A 27,921-nucleotide genomic window follows, 5' to 3' on the forward strand; every position below is an offset into this window, starting at 1 on the left:
CCATACAAAATTATTCAAAAGGGTCGAAAATATAAGATTATTCCCGGTGATATCCTACTCTTTTCCATCATATCTTTCCCTGCCTTTCTATCCAACTCACCTAAGTTGGCAGTGGTCCGAAACTGAAATGGGCTTATTGTGTTGTGCCATTCCATCATCTTTGACCTACCATTCTTCTCTCATTCGTCCTTCAACTTGTATCATTCTCCTCACCTCTCCTCTCGTCTGTTTCGTTTCTTTTCCCTCCTGCTGTGACCTTTTTCTCTGATTGATCGTTTGCCCTATCCTTATCCGATTTCGTCTCTGGCTGTCTGTTGTTATCAATCTTGCTGGCAGTTGGCCTGTCTCTTGGTGTCGTAGGACGAAACACGACTCCACTCCTAAATCCAGCCAACACTGTATAATGCACCTCATAAATGTGACTTTCATTGTTATGCTATTACGTTCTCTCCCCTCGTCCTCTCCACTGTTAAAAATTAGAAATTGTTAATGCCCATGATTGATTGTTGTATGCTCTGTATGATAGCTTGACAGTTCCAATGAATTAATCAAAATCATACAAGTTGTTGTATCCGTTCTTGCATACTAAATGTACCACTACAACTACATGTTTCCAAATTGATCTATGTCGAAGTAACAAAATTTGTATTCTATGGTGGTGATTGATATAATGTTGACAGTATCTTATTTCATGTTGCTATCATTGCTACATACCTTTTTTGTTGTTTATTAAAACTTGTTTAGTATTTCATCATCCAAGATGGCCAATTGATTTTGATATGAAATTTTTTGCATCCAATCTGTCATTTTAATGCTGTAGACAACATGTACTTGTAATTATTCTGATAAAAGATGGAATTCATAATTTTTTCTGTAGAGTTCGTCTTTAGCCTTCTATCTTTGTTACTGTATTTACATTCTCACCTCATAGTACAAAATTCATCATCCTGATGATAGTATACTTGTCATTGTATATAAACTATGTTGGTGATGATTCACAAGAAGCAATAATCCTGATGAAATGTGTATGCCACCCTCTGAGGAAGGATGTAGACGTGATGCGTTATTTCAGCTTGAGTTTGACATTAGTGGTTGGGGGAGGGATGGGGTGGTAATGTTTGAGGGTGCCAGTATCTAATGTTGATCCAAACAGAGCTCTCAACTAAGCAAACATTAAGATATTATGTGTCGACCTGCCTGAAGCGGCTTTCCCTTACACACTTCTGGTTCCATTCATTTATCCCTGCATCCCTTTCACTTACTCTTCATTCATCCCTTTCACTTATAGTACAGCGGAGCTTCTACAGTACTGCATTTGCGAAGTGTGAGACTCAGTAATGAAACTTTTATTTACACTCGAATAAGGGCAACTGCATCATTATTATCCACGCCTCTTCATAGTCATGTAAGCTGCACAGTGCATTCATCCCTCAAGCATTGAAAGATGGAGATTGCGAACTCCCTCTCCCTCCCTCTTTCAGCAAAGTGAGTCAGCTTAGTTATTGACTCACTTCACTAATTCATCGCTTCAAATTAAGAGCGCTTTTTAATTACGCTTTCATGATTTTTCAAAGCAAACGCGCTTGAAGAAGCTTTAAAGCTCTTCATATTGTTTTTTGTGTAGGGTGCCCCAATGTTTTCTGATTAGCTTTCAAATTGAAAAGATGCAAGAAATCCTATTACCTGAAATGTAGGCTAATTATTTTGCGTACAAAAAGGTTCAATGGAAAAATGAATCATTTCAATCTTGTTATCCTATCTTCACAGGGAATGGATAGGAAAACTAACTTGAAAGATTATGCAGGTCTCAATTTAGTAATTGATTAAGTTCATTAGTGCGAGAGGCTTCTTTCGTAGGAAGATAATTGAAAAGCTTTTTAATGAGCTCAGAAACTTTGTATTGGCTGTATGAGATTTTGATGTCTTCTTTTGCCTACATTTCTTAGTGTAAAGTTCAAAATTAACAAAAAAAGTATTGCGATAATATTCAATTATTCTTGTGAGGATGATCTGTATAAAATTGGCATTGTGCTCTGTATTTAATAATTCTTATTAAGAAATGCTGTAGCTTCTTCAGGTGATTTAATAATTTTTCTTGTTTGTTTCAGGTAAGAGAGATACATATGCGGTATTCTACATTAGGGGTTTCCAAAATACACGTAAGCTATGCTTAATAGACGCTGCTATTAGGTAATGGTCATTAATCAGTCATTTTGAGAAAATGCAATGTGAAAACTTACTTGAGTAATAAATAGGATAATAAAGAACATTTTGAGGCAAAATAAGAAGCCAAACTATCATAGTTCTCACTTTTAAAACTGCTCCAAAACGTAAGAAATGCTTCTTCAATAATAAATTCATGGTGATTGTATTTAGGCTTACAAGCCGAGGTTTACATTACCGAGCTGCAGTGTTCAGAAATGTGTACTTTGAAGGTAACACGTACAAAGGGAAAGGGCTGAGGCCTGTTCAAATGTTTGCCACAGCCCCCTTGATCTACATAAACTCGATTTGTGTACCGTTGCTCTTTACGTCGGCCATAATTCACATTGCAATTGCAAGCACCAAGTTTATCCAGGCAGGTTGACAATTTAACGTGCTGAGTTAATGCAGCAAAAGCGTGGGACATCCATCCACTAAGCTCCGGCTTCGGCACACCATACAACTGTGAATTTGATTTAGAGCTGTGCATGCTCAAATAAATAGCTTTCAACGTAAGCTCTCTTCTCCTATTTGTTTGGCACATTATTGTTTGAGAATTTGAAAATCATAACTCTACTCCCTGGAGGATAGGATGCCATTACCTCGTAACACATTCCAGAGCTTGAGGAATAAGCATTGTGTGTCTGTTATCAAAGGAATTGTTCGACATGTGTAACTTGATTTGATGAATGTGAGATCAAATCAAATCATACTGTGATGCCTGTATCATACTGAAAAGATACTGTAATGACTTTTTTTTAATATAGGACTGATTCGAGAATAGAAACTATCAACAATTGAATATTTAGGATGGAAGTAGTATTTCAGTACTCGATAAAATATTATTTGACTGACAATGCAAGGATTATGAGTGGGAGTTCAAATGAAGAGAAAAAGGATGCCATAAATAGAAGAGGATTAGTTTTTAGAGTGAGACAGATTGAAAGAGTTGGAATCATTGATGAGATGGTTAGTCAGTTGGTCCTATTAGCCGGATGATTTGGAGAAAATATGATGAATTTATCGTTTATTGAAATATTTTAATGGAACGGGCAGTCGTTGAATAAATTATAAGCGCCTTAATAAGCGGATTTATTATCAACATGGAGCCGCTAAAGCACGTTAAACAAACAAGCCAGACTCGGGGCGAAACCTGTTGGAGTAACTTGAGTGACTTGTTCCATCTACGAGCATATTTAGGACCGCAATCAGATTGGACTTGATGAATTTCCTGAGTGGTGGAGAGTTTAATCAAGCCTCCAGATGGAATCCAACGTTGTTAGTCGGAGGGCACGCTTGAAAATCCATTTCAGAACAGCAATCATAGTTATTATCACTTAGTAGACTGCACCGGCATCTGAAATATGTACAGGTGCAAATCGGGAAATGACTGTAAGCATGTAATAATTATATCGCTCAATCCACTTACTCATGATTAATGAACTCTGACAGCTCATTTTTGTATTTGTGTATGAGTTTAGGATTAGGTAATTTAGGTACATCTGGTAGCATTCCATTAACTCTTATTCTCAGATGATGAAGTTGAATTGAATTCAATTTGCTTCCTAAATCTGCAAAAACTTGGGCCGTCAATATTTTTCGTAAAATACCTTGAATTTATGTCATGCTGTAGTCATAGCATAATCATGCAGTAGTATATAATCATATATTGAACATAATCATGCAGTAGTCAAAGAGCTCGCCAGAACAATCTAAAAGGATTTCTGCACCAAAAATCCATGTTGATGTATGGCATGTCTTTGTAATATGTTTACAGTAATCCTTTTCACATTTGATGAATTTCATGCGAGCTTGAATCTCGTTTATTGGGTACTTCTCACGCTTCTGTCACACTTCAGCTTGCTGCAGATGTGTGGATTCTCAGCCCAATGTTTTCTTATATGGCCTGTGTTTACAAGCGCAAACGCTGTTTATGTGTCACTTTACGATGCTGCTTCACGTTGCCACCGCAAGCACATGGGCTATAACAATTTTTATTCACTTACATTATGTGAGAACAATATTTTTCGAGAATGGAATAGGCTGCTGTTTTTATTTCAGTCCAAAACCTAAACAATTATGGAATTAGAGTGAGATCAACTTGAAAAACTTGATTAAGTGAGAGCAACTGAACTTGATTTTTTCATTAAATTATCAAGGGACCTAATAAACTACAATATAGTGGTATTGTACTGTATAAAGTCAGAGAGGGCACTAGTATACAAACTTGAGAAATCTTGACAATTAAAAAACGTGAATCCACTCTGTTATAATATATTTAAGCATCCTGTCCTCCCGAAAAAAATACTGTTTGATTGGCAGGTCATTTCATTCAGCTCGATAGTTTTGAATCTAATTATCATTGCTAAGTGGGGGATAAATGCTTGCCGCATAAAAGCCACAGGTAAACTGTCAAACAGCTACCGGAATAGAGATTACTCTCGTAGAGATAATTCCAAGCTTTTTACTGCTGTTAAATACGAGCTATGTATGGCTGGTTTGGCTCGAATGTGTTGTCGATTTTTTCCAAGCATTCATCGAACACACCAATATAGGCGATAATTAAAGAGCATTGCCTGTTGTGAATGCTAATCATCGTTCTTCCTCCTCATCATTCTATCTCCTATTTTTCATCCTTGTCTGCTCCATTCCTTCTGACTCGTTCTTCAGTTTCGTACAAGAAGTAATGTCGGTGAACGCCGAAAGATGACCGGTTAAAATCTCTCTTCTCGTTTTTCTTATACTCTCGCTCGTCCTCTCTCTGTCTCATCGGCTCGCTCTCACTCTTCATCCAAATCTTTCTTTCTCACACCTCATGCACTCTCGGAAATCCGCGGCTATGCCTCCAGTTGCGGCCTGAAAATATAGCTGTGCCCTCTCCATTGTGTGGTACTGGGGCCGCAATACGTACCCCGTCAATTTTCATAATGGCTTTGTCGGCATGCTGACACCTCCGCCCCGAAATCCCCCCTCTCACGCTCTCTTTCTCTCTCTCCTCACACTCCCCCTTTCCATTATTTTTCTTTTTAGCTATCATCTTGACCCTTGCTTGCTTGGGGGATACTATCCTCGACCAACTAGTGTTATTGCTAGACGTCATTCCACCAACGCTCTTTCTCTACCACCTTCTCTTTCTCCTCTTCTCCTTCCTTCTCTTCCATTATTCACTGATGTACTTGTTGTTTCTTGCCGACAAAAAATAATAAACAAACTGCTTTCTCAACAGCTCTTCGCCAAACCTGGCTCTCTGTATAAAAATGATAATAATCATCCCCACCATTCTCGCTGTCTTTTTTACTATTTGCCAAACAGTAATCTCTTATAACTATGTATTGCTTTCGTGCCGTCCCAATTCTATATTTATATCAAGCCAGAGCTCTGTTACATCTATAATTTATTGTTCCAGTGCTCTCATGCATCATAAAGTAATGGTCTAAGCAGCTGAATCTCTTGTTCTTCCTATTCAATACGAGAAATTTCATACATTTTGCTCTTCAAATTAGAAATTAAATTAAATGTGGAAACATAATTTTTCAAAACAAATTTCCATTTATCTATATTTCTATTATACTTACAATTATTTATAGGAGTAATATTTATTCAGTAAAATAAAACAATCTAGTATAATTTGCAAAATATATAAATAAGAAAGTCCACTTCACTCAAAACTGACTTCATTCCAAATTTGAACGAAGCAATACCTTGGCTGTTTCTTAATATCTAGATTTCATGATAAATCCGTGACTATAATATTATGCACTAAATATCTTGGAACTTCAAAAAATCACAAAAACTGCCTATAATACTGAAGTATTTCCTTATCAAGTATTTGAATTCAATAGGTATTCATTATTAGAAAATCCCACTTTTAATGTAATGAATGTTGGACTGCTAGCGAAATCCATCATTATTCCGCTAATGACTGACATTCGTTTCATGTAGCACAAAGCAACGCTGATTCATTCTTTAAAAGTGTTTCTCTCAAAAACGTTTTCACTTTGTGTTATTGATTCTGTTTTCTTGTATTGGTGAAAGCTTCCATTGTGCAATCTGAAAATGCACAGTCCATTAAAAATGTTCCCCTTTTTTCCTTCATAACGCTTTTTCAGAATGACGAGATGAGAGCTCTCTTATGAACCCTTTTGTGGTATGGAATATTAGAAGCAAGCAATACTTTTCTTTGAGTACTTGTTACTATTCATAGACTGCAATATGCTATGGAAAAATCCCCAAATATGCAGAGAAACAAATCTCGCTCATTTTAGTTTTAGGTAATGGATTGAAAATTATGTAGTTATTATACTGTAATGGATAATAATGTTATATGTAATTCTGTTCACATTGTAAATTATTGTAATGAAACTACAAAGTATCAATTCATTTATTTACCGATTAATACAAAGGATTAATTCCTCTAAAGCCATGTAGAAATCACATCTAATTACAGAGGAAACAAAGATGAAAAATTATGCTCTAAAACCAACAGAATTAATGAACGAGATTTGTTACTTTCAAAATTTAAGTTGGGTTTACATTTATTTATAGATTCTTGCTAATTTAATTTGAATATCCTCCACAGTTTCCATGACTTATTCCAATTAGCTGTGCTCTCAATCTGTTTATCTATGTGCAAAGGGAGTTGCTGGGAGAGCTGGTAAGATACATGGATCCGGTTATTCGAGTAAACAGAATTGGTTAACCTAATAAGCCCCAGCCTGCCAGTTGGTGTTGAGATGAGAAACAAACATGAGGCTGGGACCTGGGATGGCCAACTGCACCCAACCAAAGTAAACCATTCCGAAACGTGAACATACCATTTGACCAGATCTGATTGCATAGCATTGCGGCAAATTGTAATTGCTTTGTGCACATTTTAGCAGCTCAGCGTTTCCCTAAATTATCACTCCATTTCTCTTCTCTTCCTCTCCTTCTTGCCGGGTTCCCCTTCTTCTTCTGACGTCTTTCCGCGCCACTTCTCACATTCCTTGCTTGATTGTAATTATTGTTATCATCACCCTACAGCGTACTACAGCCTCAATTGTGTGCTCTCTCATATTTTACTGCTCTACAAGATTGCAGCTCTACTTCTTCCTTAGCAATTCTGTTCTGATTTTTTCACATTCAAGTTTTTATGTACTGACATCGATACTACGATACTCTTACATTTTGCCGGATCTTCTATGTTGAAGGAAATAATTCACTCGATGATTTTGTTCCAATGTATTCGAAGTTTTAGTGTTCTATCATCACTCCTACTAAGAATTTTCTATTCGAAAATCAACAATAAAAACAATAGAATATTTCTCCTGTCTATTCTTATATTTTTCTAACCTGTATTTTAGAACTTCTTTCACATTAATTTCAAATTTCTGATTTATTCAGATAGCTGATTTACAAATAATGAAAATCGTTCGAGAGTTATTTCATCATAGATTTAGCGATTCCAACTCCAACGTTCATCATAGACAATTCACGATGATTGAATTGATTTTGAAGTAGTTTGTATTGATAATAAGCCAGAGGAGGCCAACCCTCAAAATCTGAGTTGAATAAGAAGGCAATAGCATTTGACAATTACGGTAATAAGATTGATTTGACGGTAGTTTGGGTTAAAAATAAATCGGAAGAATGAAACCCTCAAAATCTGTGTAAGGCAATAGTGGTGTACAATTCTATTAGCAGGGTTATTACCCTAGAAATTGGTTGAAATTGCGGTGACTGTTGCTTTGCCGTTTCCCCCAATTTGCGTTCTGCTGTCCTGAATGTTATTTTTGAACTGTATTAGCTTGAAATTAGCGAGTGAATTGGAGGCGGATGAAATTGGGACTGAATACTCTATTAGTGGGTTTGACTGGCAATGTTATTATTCGCGAAAATAAAATTTTGAATAATTGATGGGGGGAAGTGTGTTTGTATCGATAAAGCTATTCTTGTTTTTTGTTGTCTCCCTTATTTTGCTTATCGTTGTTGGTTAATGTAACAAAGAATGAAAACAGAAAAAGAATGAAATCTAGTTTTCCATCTAATTGTCTGCAGATATTATGTTTTCTTGTTTCAATCGATAAGTTGGAAGAAAAACTATTTTCGGACCAATTTCAAGTTACATTTTCGACTTAATTCGTGTCCATTGTAACCAATTTCCAGTAGATAACAACTCAACTGAGTTATAGTTTATCTTTATTTTTATGTTAAGTAGCCTGTATGTATGTAATCTTTTTGAATAACTTTCATATTCAATTATTGAATTACTATTATTTTTAGAGATGAGGTAGCTAATTACATTTTAGTTGACGGCATTCTGTCACGTCTCACAACATCCATCAGTACTTATTATTATCACTGTCATGTTAAAGACAAAAAGTATGGTGCCACCTCTTCCGGAAGTGAGTGATGGTAGGCTTTTAAAACAGGAAAACAAAATGCTTCCTACTCTATAATCAGTTGGGGAAACACTCTGTCAAGGAATGACGCAGCTCCTAGGATCCTCGCAACTTGGGATTAAACTAATCCGTTTCCCGTGAGAAACCTTTCACCTGTTTCTATAGTGGTTATAACAATATTCAGAAAATGATTAATATGATTAGTATTCATTTATTGTGAGTCACGTATTGTTTGGAAGTCTTTTATTAGAATTCGAGATTTGAAACAATTAATTCAAGTGTTGTATGATGAATAACTAAAGTTTTAGCCTGATCACTTTTACATAATTTTGTTTAGCCTACACAATAACCTCTTCAATTTAGGTTACAATCTTCAATTTGCTTCAGGTTACAATCATAACCTCTAGCACTTTTTCGAAATTGTAGACTAGTAGTCTACAATAATTTTCCCCAAATAATCAAAATTCTTTTTACAATCCATGTCGAGACTGCCTTCTCACCCTTCCTGTAAGTTTCTAGTTGTTTCCTCTTCTTCATCCCTCTTTCTCATTTGTATTTGTCTTTTTAGTATTCCCAGCCACGTAGTGTTCTACGTCTTTCTATCTGGTAGGCTTGTGTTGTACGTTTTCTTCCTTCATAAAAATGCAGAGGGTGTAGCTTGATTTTTAGACTTACGCACTACTCCCACTGTTTTCTTCATGTATAGTGTGATGTGTATGTTTTGACATATATGTATTCGTATACACACACATCTCCCCACTCTACCTGACTATGATACTTTGTTCAATTTATATGAATATCAACAAGCACCTCGTGCTATAGCTTAGCTTTGTTTCTCTCTTCTTCATCCTCACCACCACTTTCCTATCACATTATAGGCCTACTCTTCCTCCTCCCTTCATAACTCACTCAATTTGATTTCCTAAATGGTACTGTACTGCATTTCCACACAAACATTGCTGTATAAAGACTGAGATAGAAGGAACAACCAAGTAATTAATTGTGTTTATATGCTATTGTTCCTATTCAACCACGTATGCTTCCTCCAGAAGTTGTCTGACATACTAATAGGCATGTTAAAACTCCTAAATCATTTCTCTTGGTAGTATCACAGATGATACACGATTCATGAATTCATTTTGTTCTGATTAATTGGATGTTTTAATCTTTCATTAATGTGGTGAAGTTCTCAAACTATACCAGGTGCTCTGAATCGAAGTACAGTGTGTAAACAATAGCTCGTAATTCCCTAGTAGGCTATCCGTTATTGTGGTAACAGTAACAACAGCTGTTAGTATGTCACATCAATTTCTGTATCGCCCACAACGGTGACAGGGTTCCATAGTACATTATTATATCTGTCGATCTTGATTTGATGTCTGAACAGATATTTCAAAACAAAGCTATTTCTGTATTCTGCATTGGAATCTAATGCATTTGCAATAGAATTTCTATTTTCTGATTCCAGATAAATTCTTTTCTAAGATTTATCGATTGATTGATTACCGACATATCGATTATTTATAGTATGATGTTGAAGAAAGCTTCAATTTCGTGTCCAGGCCTGCAGCAATTCACTTGAGATTGTTATCATGTCGGAAACATTGATGTGGAATATACACAAACCAAGACGTTACAAATAACTTACCAGATGCAAGAATGAACACATTTGTCCTTACTAGAGCCTAGTCTGTAACAATGTACCTAGAATACATTTAAATGTATTCTAGGTACCTTGGTCTGTAATAAGCTTGGCAAAATTAAATAATTCTGTTATTACCAATAAACTGTATTTCTTACTTGGCGGAGTTATTTAAATTCCCTGCTTACTTGGTTTTATGTCATTTTAAGAATGAGTTAGCTTTCTTTGAAAGCTCTTGAAAGCCTTTTATCTTTTCCCATCTATAAGTTTAATTGTATTGACGCAATATATTCAGTCTAGTCTAGTCTATACTTTTAATACACCCTCCTACTAAAACTCAGCGTTCATTGATGTTGTAGCCCCAGGTGTTACTTGGTTTTTTTAGTGTTATTTCTAGCCCAAACCAATTAAATACCCAATTCTTCCCTTTAATTACTCACTATATTGTCTCTCTTCCTAACTCGTCCTTCTCTCTCATAATAATTAATTTACACCTACACCTGGTAGCCGGTCACCAACACACTGTTTCATTGTTCTGTCTATGAGCATTTGCGATATTAATTTGAGAAAACTGTCCGTCCGGTTGAAGCAGTCAGCCGTGCTTGGAAATAATTGCTCGATCCACTACTACAAGTCCAATCTCACACCTCCACCCTCACCTTTATTGCTTCTCGTAATAGTGTGCTTGTGTGAGTGAGTATGCAAGTGCATACACTCTACTTGCCCATTCATAATATAACAGGTTCGTTCTTCAACAACTCTTCTATTTTGTTCCGCGGTTCGGCTGTACTTTGTTGAACCTTCGTCTCTCTCATTTCCTTTCTTTCTTGCTCTTATTCGTTTTGGCCGTCTCTCTCCACCTATTCTTTCTCCTAACAAGTATCCGGCTGTTCGCACCTTGGTTCGTGGCCTGATAATTTGCCCGGCAACCAATTGCGTGATCTATAATCGCCGTTAAAAATGTGGCGTGAAATTCGTTCCTCCACTGCTGCTGCTGCTGCTTCTTATTTCGAATGTTATTTGCAATTTCCACACTCATGAATAATCATCTGTTATCATTGTGCTAATGAGTCCCTGATTGATTGAATTAAGTCCAGTTTTTCAAGTTTCAAGTCCGAATACGACTATGCTCTACATTTCGTGTTGATACGAACTTTTATTGGACGAATTGATTACCAATCATGGATATTAGATTTATGAGTAAATCTTATCATGTAATTGAATGTTTCCTGTAATGTGTATCAAGCATATCTTTAGAAATATCTCCTGTATCATCTCCTTATTTTCTGCCTTCATAAAATCATTATGAAATATCTAGGTTAAACTACTTCGTTTTGAAGAATATTTACTTGAAAATTTCGCTGAATGACAAAATGTTTCGGTCACATAACCCCTTCCAAGCTTACTTTCCGACAATTAAATCAAAATAAATAATGTTATGTTTCCTCAACTTGAACATTTTCTTGGCACAATAATCTATCCGTCATAGATGCTAAATAACTGGCAAAAATTCTATATTGAAAGTGATGAAGTTTTTGTATCAACGATCTACCTATATTTCAGAGAGGAATTATTATTGTATGTAGAAAAAATATCTTAAATTTAGAATGTTTACTAGAGAATGCAACAGATAAGAGATAAAACAGGTTGTTCTTCATGGTTGAATGAAAAGAAAGAAGAGACATAGTTGAAGGGATAAATGAAAAATCTGGGGTATAGTATTGAATAATATTGGAGTAAAATAATGAATATTGAACTACAGTCCTGTAGTTGGAGTTTCAAGGAATGATGATTAGACCGATTTTCAACTTTTGTCCTTACTCACCCCATCCTAATAACAGCTGCTAGATTTTTGTGCAGGGGGGCCCACTGTCGCCTAGCAGTTGATAAATAATGCACAGCTGGTTGGTAATGACAACTGAAAACGATCACAACACTGCCGCTGCTATGCAGCTCATTTCCCGTCCACGGGAAAAACTTTTTTCGGGATCAATTTTTTAAAAGCTCCGTGTACGGAGGCAGAGACAGATAGGCCTACTCGGCTCACCAATCTTCATTAACAGCAAACTCACTGTTCAAACATCAATATCACGCTGTCATCTCCCCAATACTCTATTTTTGTCTAGTTCACTTTTCATTCATATTCTCTACATATTATTCTGATTCATTTTGCTCGTAATCGATTACTCATTTTATTCAAACCCCACATTATTCTGAGAAAATTGATTATTTTCAAATACAGCTGCTGCACAATCTCATGAAATGGACGTTTATGTAGCATAGTAAGGAATAGTAAGGACTTAAGTCTGTTTTTCCATTTCCAAAAACAACTTATGATTATGTGCTTATGTCTTGTTGAATGAATAAATAGTATTGAAGTACTTGATTAATCTTCATCAATTTGAATCTACAGATTGAATTTTATTTTATTTTGAGCGATTTATCAACTGACTGCTGATTGAGTTTAGGTTTATGTTGTATTCTGACAAAAATCATACAAATAAATGTTTTATACACAATAGTGAGGCACTGGATCCACTGTACCATCAAGCTTTGTAATCGTACTACCAACGGAAAAATGACATTTCTCTCTTATTCTCATGATTCGATTTTTAATATTCTCATGTATTAAAAAATATAAATCATACATGTTCTTTCAAAAATGCAGAAAACTTATTACTTAATTCGCGATGAAGAAGAGGTTCCAAGGTTTATAAGGACCTTTATTATGGTTCGTTGACTTGTTTACTGGTGCCCTAGTCTATGCCTAAAAGTGTGCTTGGATACGTAGTGCGTATGGTAATGGTAATTGCCCATTGTTCGCGTACTGGCAGACAGCAGAGAACAGACTGGCACGAGCTTCGTACAACCAGCTGAAAATTGCTAAGTAGAAAAGGCGTTGATGTTTATGGAGAGGAGAGGTCTGTGCTACACGTTTTCAAATGGCATGCAAATTACCGGAGAATAAATAAAGCTGCATGTACTTGAAGAAAGTTATGAGAAAGTTGGTTGTTTGGACCATCTATTATTAACTTCTTATGAAAATTTATAATGGATGATAATCTCAAGTACTGCATTAACATGTTTGTGAGAAATAACATTGTTATGTTATTACTGGATACAGTACCCATTCCAAAATCGAAAAACAGATTATTCTTTCTCTCAAATACTAATATTGGAATGCTTGACTCTCTTGTATTAAAGGCTAAACAAAAAACTATAACTGCATTGAATTAAATTTCTCATATTATACCCTTTACTTCTTTGTTTTTGAATACACAATCGATGTGCGATAGAAACACTCCCAACATAGTTGTCCCAACTCTTTTTGACTTCTTCAAGATTTAGTCTATGAAGCTAAAAGTTATTGCTATCTTCTCAACTCAGCTCTTCATTTTATAACGTTAACGTTACTATAAAATATATTTGAATTAAATAGGTTTAATAGTTTAACAAAATGGATTAAATAGGATAATAGTTTAACAAAATGAATTAAATAGGTTAACAAAAAAATATTTATCTATTTTCTTGTAAAACTGTTGTTAATTGTAGAATAAATTTGATTTGATATGATTTATAAAGTTGATAAAGATAATAGAGATTATAAAGATTTATAGAGTTGTAAACCATGGTTTGATATCGTTCCAATTGAAAGGAGTCTAGTTTTAGTTGAGTTTAGGCTTGAGGGTTCTTTTAGACTTTGGGAGAGGTCTGTCAGGGTCACTGAGCTGCTAGAAAAAGTCTACAGCAGTAAAAGCTACAGTTTTATTCGTTTGTTCGATGTTGAACATTTCTTTCATTGCTGGAAAACAAATATGGCGTCCATGACAGCTCTCTTCAGGAGTAAAAAATCAAAGATCAACAAGATAAATATAGTGGAGCTCTAGATGATAATCAGATTAATGAAACATGTGGAAACATCTTGTTAGGCGTTGAAAAACGCTTTGTAACGTTGGGTATGTAAATTTGAGAGACACAGTGGGCGCAGAAGACGTTTTGTTTGTTTAAATGCGGACAGGTCGAAAAGATTGAAGAATAGGTAACGATGGGGATCCGCGGTGAAGGTGTCCTCTCCCTCTCCCATTCTCAAACACAAAAGTCACGAATTTCTCTACAAAGATTTTCTCCTTGAGTTCGTGTGCTCTACTTGAATGAAAGGTGAAGTTAAATAATAGCCAAGTCCTGTGTGTGACTTCTTTTCAACATAATTACAATAAAAAGACATTAGTTGTGCTTGAACTCACAATTTCGTAGTCGTTTTGCACTTTTTTGTTAGCATTGTTTCTTCCCTTAAACGGTTCTTGTCACTCCTGCTTCGTGGTTACGAATAATGGCGAATGATTAATTACCATCCATTTAAAAGAATGTGTAGCGACTGACTTCGTCAAATCGATATTTGTAGAGCAAGAGTTTAAATAATTATGAATTATTTCAACGATCAATACACATTCTTGCAATCTATTTATTTTTATTTCATCTACTTATCAATGTAGACAACATTGATGAGTTGTCTTACAATGTCTTAACAACATTAGATGTTCTATGTGAAGATAACAGCATACGATTCAACTAATGAAGAGAAGGTAGCCTATACATAGCCTATAACATAGTCTACTCCCACTCTTTCAATTCATGGAGCTAGAAAATGGTTAACTACTGAAAGGTTACACATACTTTAATATATTTTCCAATTTATTCATTTATGAACAATAATCTATACTTCTTGGACTGCAACAGGAGGCGCAACAAGCTACTACCTCTTGAAAGATCATGCTTCAAGTTCAAAACTGATACTTCTTGATAGACACATTCATAATTATTGTTGATATTCAATCTTACCACTACTACTACATCCTGTTACATTCATAGAGGTTTCAAACAGATTTGTAATATATCTTTGGATTTTTTTACTAAAAGTTCATGTTTCAGGTAATCTTATCGAGAATACTGATATTTAATCCTAGACATACCGCTATCGAGTGGATTTAAAATGAAAGTTTTTATTACAGTAATCAAAAGTATCATTGTTCTGACATTGAAGAAGGTTTGTAAGCTTGGTTGTGGCTTGGGTTGGCGGGTAAGTTGAAACCGCGGCAAGATTTCAAGCGATAAGATCAACTTCCCAGCAGGTCACCTTATGTTTCAAGTCGAAGATGTTATCTGAGTCTGGCTCAGTCTGTTTATCATCGTGGTCACAGTCACAAAAAAGGAGGGGAGATGAAATTCTAATGGTGTTGAGAGAGATATTCAACATGATGACTCGACTTTCATCTGGATTATTTCTTCGAAAAATAATAAGGAGAGTGGAAAAACGTACAGGGTGATATGTCACCGACCCCCACTACCGCTTTGCGTAATAAATGGCTCGATTTTAATGAGCATGTACCATGTTCCTTCTTTGTTTAGTCTTTTGTAACAGTGATAGAGATCAGTGGCAACTGAGTGGTGAGGAAGTGGGTAGAAATATACAGTAATGGAAATGAGAAGATTCGTTTTGAGATAATGTATTCTGTCACAGCTTTTCGGTTCGAGTCCAAGAAAAATAACTCACAATGTCACCACCGATTCTGTTTATTTTCTCCGTTATAATCTAATTAATGTTATTCTTGACTGAAATATAAATAGAATCCACACAAACACAAGGTTTATACAAAATCACCTGGTAAATTGAATTCAGGATTAGGAGACTATTATTCTGATACAATAAGCAAGCACTGTAGGACTGTGTATTGTGCAAATCGTTTTCTATTAGAGTACATTAGAGGGTAGTTTCAATGCATTACAATCTAACTTGATTATAATTCTTCCTTTTGTAAATTCAAATCTCAAGATCTTGATTCAAATGAACATTCGTGATCTCCTCCCACCTTAATTTTGGTCGATGTTTGTCTAATGAACGCAACATTGGCAATCGAGATCCCCGTTTGTTGTCGTTAGTAATTAGAATTGATTAATGCCGAAGTAAGCCAGCGTACTGCGACGAGATCAAGTAGGCTCTTGTCTTTTTTCCTTGTGTTTCGACTTTAATTGGACGAAGAAAACTGTTTTTGTAAGTAGGATTAAGCATGCTCTGTACATTCTGCTGCTCGTTGTGTGTGTCCAAGATGCCCCGGGAGTATGCTATTGAAAAACACAATATGCAAATGCAACAAGATACTTGGAGATATCGGTCTCCCTGATTCTTATTCTGTATAAATATTCATTATTGGTGGGGCGAGTAAAAATAGTCGAGAAACGTTTGTGAGAGTGAGAGAGTGAACGAGGATAATGATGATGATTTAGATGGAGATAGAAATTACCTTGCGAATCGTTCACAATTCCTCTTTATCAAATTGAATTCTTATCGACAAACAAGCTTGTTGCGGTTAATCATCAGCTCTCTCTGTCTCTTTTCCTTCTCTGCTCTCACCACTCACCCTCTTTTTGAGAGGTTACAGAGTACTAATTAAAAAGAGTTTTTTCAACAACTTTGATTCCTCTCATATCAAAAGGGGGAGAGCTAATCATTTAAATAAAGACATTTTGAATTCTTGGCTTGGAAATTGATGGATCTCGATATCTCCATTTGAAGAGTATATCACGTGCTCGTATGGCGTCGTTATTTGGTGCATATTAATGAAAATCTAGTCATTTTGTTGTTTTTTGCCAATTCCTCTAATGCAATGTATATTAAGAAAATAAATGAGTAAATCAGATCAAAGCTGCATTAATGCTGACCCAAAAAAGTAAGGTTAACATAAAGTTAATAATTTTCAACATCGACAAGTCTTATTATACAACTTCTTCATTCACAAATTAACTTTTTATTTTAACTGTTATTAAATTTACTGTTTATTATTACTGTTTATTTAAAAATATCCAAAGCCTTTCAAATGCAAGACAGGTTTCAAAGTCGAAAACGGTTTATTTGAATGCCAGTGTAGTTGATGATAATATTTAGTTGGAACATTCTTCGTGAAAGATTATGTCTTTCAACCATTGTGTAGAGTTAATTGAATTGCGAAAACACTCAATAATGAATCTACCTAAATGGCGAAGCTCGACTCTATCCTACCTTTACAAGGTGGAGGAGTGTACGAGTCTGTCAGAGATTTATTTTATTGAGCGAGTGGTATAATTACTATCCGTCATAGATAATCGCGCATAACAAGGTGTGTTTTCAGCTTATTATCGACGGCTTCGAGTCGACACTCTCCACGGTTACTTGACCCACGCTTCGTGGCAGTCACAGATGCCACGTGATATATTCATATACAACACTCAGTGAGGATGGGCAAACGGGCAATAAGCTTACACGAGAAAAGGGTGAATCCGATATCTATGAAGATAATGTGATGTAGGGGAAGAAGAGGAGGAAGCGTGTAAGAGATGATGATAATAAGAATGAGAAGGTAAATGAAAGAAGACGAGAGTAGTTAGGAAGAGAATGAGTTTTGAAAAAGGGAGAAGAAAATATAAGATAATAGGAAAAAGGATAAAGAATGGGAAAAGGGCAAGAAGAAGAAAACAAGCTGGAAAAGTTTGAGGAAGAAAATTCATTAGTAACTGGAGGCAGAGCTAATAATTAAGAGAAGAAAAAGAAGAGAAGAGTAAATATTCAGTATACTTTATACTTTATATACTTCAGTATACTTCTATACTTTCTTTATAATATAAAGTAGACAATGAAGGAAGGGCGTGGAAAGATGGCATAAAAACTCGAAATCCAAAGAATTCATAGAGGGAAGAGTGGAACAGGAAAAGAGTGAAGAAAGAGTTTGGAGCATGAAAAGAAGTAGAGAAGATTAAAGTTTAATGATCTTCATGGTCTTCATGATTTCAATATTTAATATTGAAATCATGAAGACCATAGTAGATGGAAGAGTGCAATAGGAATAGGAATAGAGATTAATTCTAATTCCCAGTAGCAATAGGAAAGATTGAAAATGATGATGGAACACTCAGTGCAGCAAAAGAGAAAAACACAGAAATAAATATAAAGAAGAGAGAAGATAGAAAAGAGATGAGCATGATTTGAGAAGGATAGTATGATATAGGTGTAAGATAGGAGAGGGAGAAAGTAAGAAATCTTTGAGTAAGTATTTTTGTAAGAAAATGTCTAGGAAATTCTTTCTGTGGTGAGAAAAGTGCAGTAAGAGACTCTGTTGGCAGAGAAGAAGGAAATGAGTTATAAAAAACCTTCAAGTTTTGAAGATAATTGGAATTGTGAAGTAAAGCACAAGACTTTTATCATACTCTCTCATCTACTTTATGTTGTGATAAAGATGAGTCTCTCTCTTGGTGAGCCAGCAGGGTAAAGTTTACTGAAATTAATAATGTATGAAGAGAAATTCAAATAAGACTATGTAAATAAATAAAGAAGAAAATTTAAATAAATTGAAAATGAAAATGAGGAGCTACGGACTGGTATAATATGATTCCTTTCCGTCGTTGTAGTGAGAATTCGGTATTTCCTATTGCGTTGTGGGCCCGAGTGAATCCAGGATAGAACATTCGACTTGAAGGGTTTCCTGGCGCGGGAAGAGAACCGTATAGTAAGCAAGAAATAGAGAAGATGGCGATTGAAAAAGATTGATTGTCGGTGTTGAACGAAGAGCGAGTAGTACGCGGGCGGGGTGCGGGGCGGGGCTAGGTGTTAAAAAGTCATGTATAGTGATGAAAGGTGCAATCGACAAACTGGAATCGAGAGAGATGGAGCTAGCCATTGTGACGTGTGAGTGAGAGAGAGGTCCGAAGGCACCACCGAGATGAGATAACAAGACGGGCACGACCACTCGGGCGCGAAAGAGAGAGAGAATGAGAAGTCCGTGCCACAACTAATAATTGGCTGGCATACCAATTCCCCATCATATCATAACATATTGTATACGTTTATTTCAATAACAATAAATCGTCTGTAATAAACTGATCGGCTGCCAAGCATATTTTACTCAATTAAAAATAATTGCGTGGCTCGTAGAAGATTGTTTGCACAAGCACACACTCACTATAATCGCTAAATTAAAGTTTACTCTACAGCATCCCACTGTGCTGGTTGTTGCTGCACGTTATTCACGCGACAAAATCTATGCATATTTCTGACAAACAAGCTACGTTTCTAAAGGGTGGCTTGTTAGTTTTTAAATTTCTCAAGTAGGTGGAGAACAGTGGGTTTTGTAACATCAATAACCTTGGCAGCAATTAAATATGACGTACATCAAATGTATTGCGTTGTTTGTAGCTTATCTTGAAGTTGTAAGGGAAATCTTGTTATATTTTATGTCTGCTTGTAAAAGAACGTCGGATCAGGAAAAATCTATTATGGGATGAGTTGTGTGAATTTGGAAAACATTGCTGTTGGTAACAAAGTTGTATTTCTTGGTAGTAGGGCTTGGAATACAGTAATGCAAACGTTGAAAATTGATTGCATTTGATATACAGAAAATCTCCACAGCACTATTATTCCTAAGACTGAAATTGAAATTTTTTAGACTGATTTTTTCAGCAAAAGAACTAATCTAACGTGACTAAGTGGGAATGCTAGTATAGGTTCCAATAATGCACAGTAATGAAATTCAGTTTTTTATAACTTTGAGCTGTGATTTGAAGTGGTGCATTCCTTCATCAGGACTATGATAATAAGTAGGGGATTTTGAATTTTTTCGAAGTTAAATATGGTTCAAGAAATAACTAATTATGGAACGAAATTAATTTTACTTCCAGGATTGTATCAACTACAATATGATTGAAGAGATTTAATTTATTGTAAATACGTAAGAAACGCAATCCTTAATATATCACCATCACATGATAAAATTATAAATCAATATAAATAGGATTTACATCACTATAATTTTCTCTACTTTAAATAATTACATGGTTCGACTGAACAATCAACTGATGAATGAATGGTCAGTTGAGATAACCCATGAAAGTTTTACTACTCATTGCTTATTATTGAAATCTCCATTCCGAAGTTCGTAGGCGATGACGTAGGCAATGTAACCTCGAATGAAAAACTTGATTATTTACGACAACAACGACATTTGGTACCCCGCAATTTGAGCATTGTTCTCATGGGCTCACAATCTGATAGCGTTCAGGGTATAAGTTGTTTTCAACTAGGCATGAGGAGACTATCTTTCGATCGAGCGAGGGCTATCATTAACCAGGTAAGGTATAGGATAATAAATGCATAAAAAGAGTGGTATGTTTGTTTTGGCTGCGGGCGGAATGGCGAGTACGCCCACCAACACTAATCCAACCTCGAACGCACGCACATGGGCTAAATGAAGACGATTCAGTGTCCTGCAAAGGGGAAAGAGATAGTTTATGAACATTGTGTTGAGAGGAAATGGAAGGAAGAGAGTATGTAAAAGAGAGATGCGAGATTCAGGTAGCCTTCTGCTGTTGAGACAATGGAGGGTATGTGAACAAGCCAGTTAGTTTGAATAAATCGTGATAGGAGTGGAAAGAGTGGGAGGAGGAGGAAGAGGGGCTGAAGAGGAGGAGATCTGTGGCAGGCAGAAGAAACTGCGGACAGGAGAAACAATTAAACTGCACGAAAGGGTGGGCCCCGGAGAATAAAGTAAACGCCAAGATCGAACCGCCGATAGACCCGCCGATCCCAGTTATGGAGGGAAACCACTAAAAAACGAGCATCGCAAAAAAGCAAAGAATTCCGAGGCGTGTGTATGCACTACAACACAATGGCGTATGCAAATAACACAGTCGCTACGAATAAAATAGCATCGTGAAAGATGAGTAGGAGGCAGAGCGCAGATAAAAGGGCTTGTAAAACAGAGAGAGAAGAAGCCGGACATGCAGAGGAAAAAGATAGCCGAGGTTAAGCGACATGCTGCTGGGTCTCTGCTTGTACAAGCGACCGGCACTCGCTCGTAAATCTCCCATCAGAGCTGAAATAAAGGAGCCGACTGCCAAACGAGGTGTCTCCTGTCTTTAATTCTGCAAAAATAATGGAAACTGCGTTTCAGTTTAATTAAGAAGAGTTGTTTTCTATAAATACATGGGAGTAGATTTTCAAATGAGATAGTATGCACTGGTTCGTTGATAAAATTTAAGAATGTCATATCTACCTCAGGGTCCATTTTCTTGAGAATTGAGCAACTAGAAGTAGAAAGATGCCACAAAGCAAGTCGTCCAATGTACGTCTAGTGGGTAGGCTTTTTTGTAAAGGAATTGATATAATTTTATTCATTTACATGGATTGAGTGTCATACATCATAGTAATATTAAATCCTATATCATGTAAATTTCCCTTTTGCTAAACCTTCCAATGACAAACATTCCCATTATATAGGATTAATTATTAGGCTGAGAAGAACTTTATGCTCAATTTTCTCAAGCAAATGATGCGATACTAACGATGCTTGTTGAACGTTCCCATCATTAAAAGGATGATAATAAATTGGCTATACAATGTACTAATTTAATAAGGATGCAAATTGCATGACTGGTAGTCAAGCTAAGTGAGTAATATTACCTGAAAACGACTAACGGTATGTTTTACCGGACAGTGGCTGCAGCTAATAATTTAGTGATTGTTTCAGTTCCAGTCCGGTGATAATAATTGACTAGAACTTAACGATTCTCTCTCACATTGTAATTTCATTGTATAGACTGAACTCTTCCCCTATCATCCTCAATAACTGTCATGCATCCTACCGCAAACTTTATGTTCGGATCACCTTAAGCACTTTTTAATTACGTTTGCGTAGTAGATTGATATACTCTCTCTCCGGTGAGAGAAAACCTTCAATGAGCTTGAGTCGAACAAGGATAGTTATTGCATTTATGATTTCTCCGTTATTGAAGGTATAATTAAGTAAGAATTATCGAAAAATAGGTTCTTTGTGGCTATCAAATAGAATTTTCATCTTTCTTAAAGAAAAAAAATAATACGTTGGACATTGATTTCGTTATCAATTTCCACTGATATTAATTTTGACTGATTTGTCAACTTTCGTCATCTCTGAAAATTTGTTAAGATGCGACCAAGAGGATTTGAATAGACTATCCATATGATTCATGTTGTGTTTCAGGACAGGACTCATCAGTCTCCCATACTAGATAGCAATACTATTTACCAATTATAAATAGAAAATGTTGTGTTTCTACAAGAAAATAATATTTCTACGGAGTTTTCTGGATAATTTCATAGATCTGAAATCGATTTCCTGTTGAAGTCGGAGGATGTACTATTTATTGTCTATTCCTCGAGACGAGATGACCACCTGTTTTGGGTCGGAGCAGTTATTATTGTCTATTTTTTCGATAGAAGATGACCATTCATGAGTTTCTTTCCAGCCGGGTTATTTTATAATATTATAATGTAATGTATCTGTTTGTTGCAGGTCTGTCAGCTGAGCTATACTATGTGCGCGACGGAGTCGTCAACCAGTATGCGCTGAACTTCGTGGTGCCTGTGCCGGCCACCGTATCCAGTCTGCACTTCACGTGGCAAAGTCTGGCTGGAACACCGGTAAGCCTCAACTAATAACCAAAATAGATTATGCAAACCCGTAGAAATTAATCGGGAAAATAAATTATACATTTTTCTGGGAAACCCCCAAAATAAACATGCAATCGGTAGGTTTCAAAATTGTAACAATTTCTAGGAAGAAATTGGATCTCACCATGATATCAGCTGGTTCTAAGATTGTAATGATTATTAGAGAAAACTATTATTTTAATCGATATTATCTATGGAAACTATTATATTGAGAGTATGTATTATAACAGGTCCCAGCATCCAGGAAAATTGATGAAACAAAGTGTAGATTATTTTGACTGGGATGTGATCAACCATGACTTTTCTTCACCTGCTGCTTGTGGTGGTCTAGATAGCATTCACATTATCTATTGCCAACAACAATGAGAAGTGGGAAACTAGCAATGGAACTAGACTTTTTGCTAATTGTTGTGAAGTTGGCATTCTCTTACCCAGGGATTTCTCTCAAACAAATGAGATCTCTTATTTGACGATGGCTTTGTTATATACTTCTTATTTCAGTTGTTGTACTTTACTCATAAAAACATTTCAAATATAATAGTTTTTGGGATCATACTACTGGTATATTCTTGAGTCTTGTTTAATCAGCATGCTCAGGTTTTAATAGAGTAATAAATACGACAGATGAACTGCGTCACTGAACTTGCTTGTAGAGGAAACACCAAAACTCACAAAGCTACTGAATAAACTGAATAAGCGTGTAATCGTATGGCTGCTATGCTAAGCAGGTGAGGCTGGGATCCACAGAAAGAGAGGTTCAACTTTGGAAATAGAGAGGGTAGATACAAGATTGTTCATGATGGATAACGTGGTGAAGTATATGTGTGTGCATGCACAGTGTATAAAGGAGAGATATATTGTTGGTGCATGGTGTGGGAAGAGGAAAGAAGATGAGATGATCGTTGGATGCCGAGCTAGGCGGTCGTTGAGAGTTGAGGATCGGAGAGAGAGGAGGCGAAGGGATCGAGTTGAACATGGGAGACGGAATTTACTTTGGCCAGGTAAGGTGAGATGAAGGGCGGGTGAGGAAGGGTAGAGATAAAAGATAGCCAGCAGCAAACCCCGGCTAACAAGCTAACCAGACTGAAGTCTTCGCTGTCAAAATAAAAGCTATTGGAAAGTAACTGGAGGAAGACTGCTGGGTGAATGGAGAGAGAGAGAGAGAGAGAGGTGGCGGGGAAGAGGAGTCGGACTCTTCTGCTTGTTCGTTTTCCAGGGCCAAGGAACTGAAGTTGAGGGTCCATGACTAAGCCCCTCACCGGCTGTGGAGCTGTGGTCGTCGACTTGTCGTCTTTGTTTATGCAAGCGCTTCCACTAGAATGAGTATTAAGCAAAGCATGAAAGATTGGCTTAGCCGACTTCCAGTGCTGCTTCAGTTTTGATACGCGTTTGTTATCATGTATCATGATTTTCACTCTATTGATAGCTGTCTTTAATTTGAGATAAAATAATTTTTTGAATATAATTATCACATTTGAAGCGTTTGTTATCATGTATCGTGATTTTCTCTCTATTGATAGCTGTCTTCAATTTTAGATGAAAGAATTTGTTGAAAATTATCACATTTGAAAGAATGCTGATGAAGTAAGAAACGTCAAGTAAGACTACTCAGTAATCGTTGGTGATGCAGGAGACAGCTTTTCAAATTCTGTTATACCTTTGACTATAGAAAGAATTCTTTCTATAGTCAAAGGTTATACCTTCCTTTTGCTCCTCTGTTCATTCTCATTATCATATTTAGGGTTGTGTGGCAGAGAGGCCCACAGTCCTAACTCCGCCGTTAATAAAGGCAATTATTCAATTCTCAATAGTACCTCTCTCAAGCTATCTCAATCAACTTCCCCCCTCCCCGCCAAGAATTGTTTTTGAACCCCCTCCAATAAATCCCTCTCCAGACCCCAAAATTAATTATTCTTCAAATGAAAAATGTGATGATGAACATAACCTACTTTGAACAATTTATAGATTTAAATCTAGGAACAGAGGTTTTGGGCTAGCGCCTGCTTTTTAATAACAATATTGTGATACTTGTAATTCTATAGATACATTTCCTTATACAATAGATATATTATTTTCATTATTTATGGATTCAATATATTCCAAATCCACCGTCTGTTGATCGTTTTGATCTCAATAATATTTTCAACCTATATTTCTGATACTTTTCTATGTCTATGGCTGGAATGCCAATAACAGTTCACAATTCTTTCTCATCCATTAGCTCAGCTTGAGCTGATAAGATAGACTTGAGTCAAGGCTACACCATCAAAGAGTCTTGTATATAGCTATTGCAGATATTTCTTCTATTTTAGTATTTTGTTAGGTTATGAAATCCAACTAAACTTTACAGTATCATAATAAATCTGGTGTGGCGCACTCACACAACTTTCCTTGCCGTTATGAAAGTCACCTGACGCTAGTATTCCCGCGCATCTCAAGTCTACTATTCAAAGATCTAAGCCAGCTGGTGACAGGACTATAACGCTGGAGACACACGTTGTCTGCTATCTCTTCATAGTGAATGATTTAATAGAATCAACAGTTGCTAACAGTTTGCAATTGAAATAATAACATTTTCTCGAATTTCGAGCTTATTTTTAATTTTAGGTGAAAATGTTACTAAACATTAATTGTAGAGATTCTCATGCTCGATCTTTTCCACTCGAAATTTTTTGTTTAAATTGTATCTGAAGCCTGATAATTGGGAATCTAAAATCAAACTTTGCATAGATGGGGCGGAGCTCCTGAAATTTTTACAGATATGGGACTTCTGGCAGTTGATAGAGCTCAACAATGACTATTTTAGGTATGGCTTTGATCAAAATCGTTGGAGCCATTTTCGAGAAAATTGCGAAAAACCCTGTTTTTGACAACATTTTCGCCATTTTAGCCGCCATCTTGAATTGCATTTGATCGAAATTGTTCGTGTCGGATCCTTATAGGGAAAGGACCTTAAGTTCCAAATTTCAAGTCATTCCGTTAATTGGGAGATGAGATATCGTGTACACAGACGCACATACACTCATACACATACACACACACACACACACACACAACACACACACACACACACCACACACACACACACACAACACACACACACACACACACACACACACACACACACACACCACACACACACACACACAACACACACACACACACACACCACACACACACACACACACACACACCACACACACACACACACACACACACACACCACACACACACACACACACCCCACACACACACACACATACAGACCAATACCCAAAAACCACTTTTTGGACTCAGGGGACCTCGAAACGTATAGAAATTTACAAATTGGGGTACCTTAATTTTTTTCGGAAAGCAATACTTTCCTTACCTATGGTAATAGGAAGGAAAGTAAAAGTAGTATCAATGTCTTGAGACAGATAAACTTATGATCTTTGTTTATCATCTACTCCTTGTGGTTGTAGACATAAAATAAAACAATCTTGTTTGAGTTTTCTTTGGTGTAGGTTTGTAGCATACAAGTGATACGAACCTCTTGTTGCTAGCAACAGTTTGTTGTTGGATGATACAGCGCGGTCCTTTCTGCTCCAGGTCCAGTCCAAGGGGTCTGTGGCTGTGCTTGGTGCTGAAAAGATTGTATCTGGGTGCAAGCGAGACCCATTGCCATTAACAATAACAAGTTACAACTTCGGTCCAGTTGAAATAATTGACACCTACTATCTTTTGCCAGATTTAATTAATGGCAATGTAAGATCGATAAGTTATTGCACCGAACGACTTTCTGTGCTTGTTCGCAGTCAGCTTGGACAGAAGTGTACTGTACTGTCACAGTCGCACCTTGATTCAGTGTAGCCTACTGTTGCAGGTACACTTGATTGTATCAGGAACAATCTGTATTTTAATGAGAAGAGGAGGAGAATTGAAAGATTTGCTGGATAAATCTAGAAAGTAGTTTTATATCTGTAAAATTTTCGAATACAGTATGTGAACTCCAACCTTGCCTTGAGTAAAGAGAATTTAGGATTTTCAGAGAACTTTGCATTTATCACATTAAACAAGTATTGATTTTGATATTCTTTATTGATTCATACATCAAATACATCATCAAAAATGATAGGGAGAGAAGAAATAAGATAACCTTGTGGTGCTATTCCTCTCCCAAATTTAGATATGGTTACACATAGTCCGAAATAGGTGAAGTCTTGTACACTTCACAAAATTTTCAGTTCTTAATTATTTTCACAAAGTAGATTTTTAAATTTAGATGCTTCAAACCCAAACATAAAAAGGAAAATTTCACATTATTATCACTAAAATAGGAAATACTCACATATTAAAGAAATAATTTTGAAGGACCAAAAAAACTTAATTCTTAAAGTCTATCAAAGATGGTCGGAGTATTGGAGTTCTGACTCCAATTTAGAGGAAATGTTATTTTAAATTTTATTAAGAGGAAATGCTCTTTAAATCAATAGTTAGTGTTCGAACAAAAGTTTGGAAAATTCCCTTTATATTTGATGTAATCATGAATGCTCGAAATAATTTGAAGAATATTACCAAATTTTAAAAAAATCCAGTGAAACAGATTCATATCAATTCTGCGATCCAGTATGACTTGCTCATTGTGTTCTCACTAGTAAATTGATCTTGCGAACTGTACATTTTAGCGTGATGGGATTCCCCTGGAACAAATTGAATTGGCCAGTTAGTTATTCATAACCAAATGAGCTGACTCAATGAGTTTCTTCAATTTTCATGTACGAAACTGCTAATTATAAAATTGTTGAGAGCCAATTCTTTCATTATATCTCACAATGCTTAATAGCAGATAATTTGAAGTGGGGTACAATCTCATTTCACCGCAAAATTGAAGTGGTTCCTCCATTGGTATAGGAGTGTGTATGGCAAAAGGTTGATGATATGTTAACGAAGCCCTAATTATGAATATTTATCGGGCTGCGTTATGACTACCGGTTGATGTCCATTATTCCGAACATTACGACCTGTCGTTAATGCCTTTACTCGGCTACACGGGCTGATTTGAATAGAAATGAACATTCTCTCTGAATGCATAATCGACTTTGCTGTGATTACTATCGACAGTAACCTTTCTTATGTTCGCAACCCTGTATAATTATCCACGTTGAATTTGAAAGCACGAATTTTGGCATGAGCTTGGTAGTAGT

The 27,921-nt window shown here is 36.2% G+C and overlaps 1 protein-coding gene across 1 annotated transcript in view; it reads left to right on the forward strand.

The window, feature by feature from the left end:
• Positions 1 to 27,921, forward strand: part of LOC111058607 (tyrosine-protein kinase Dnt-like) — a 74,298-nt gene that overhangs the window by 24,644 nt on the left and 21,733 nt on the right. Inside the window, exon 2 of the mRNA XM_039443832.1 lies at positions 22,578 to 22,705. Within this exon, the coding sequence (XP_039299766.1) occupies positions 22,578 to 22,705 (128 nt within the window). The remainder of the gene's footprint in view (positions 1 to 22,577; positions 22,706 to 27,921) is intronic.

This window comes from Nilaparvata lugens, chromosome 1 (assembly GCF_014356525.2).
Source record: "Nilaparvata lugens isolate BPH chromosome 1, ASM1435652v1, whole genome shotgun sequence".
NCBI lineage: Eukaryota > Metazoa > Arthropoda > Insecta > Hemiptera > Delphacidae > Nilaparvata > Nilaparvata lugens.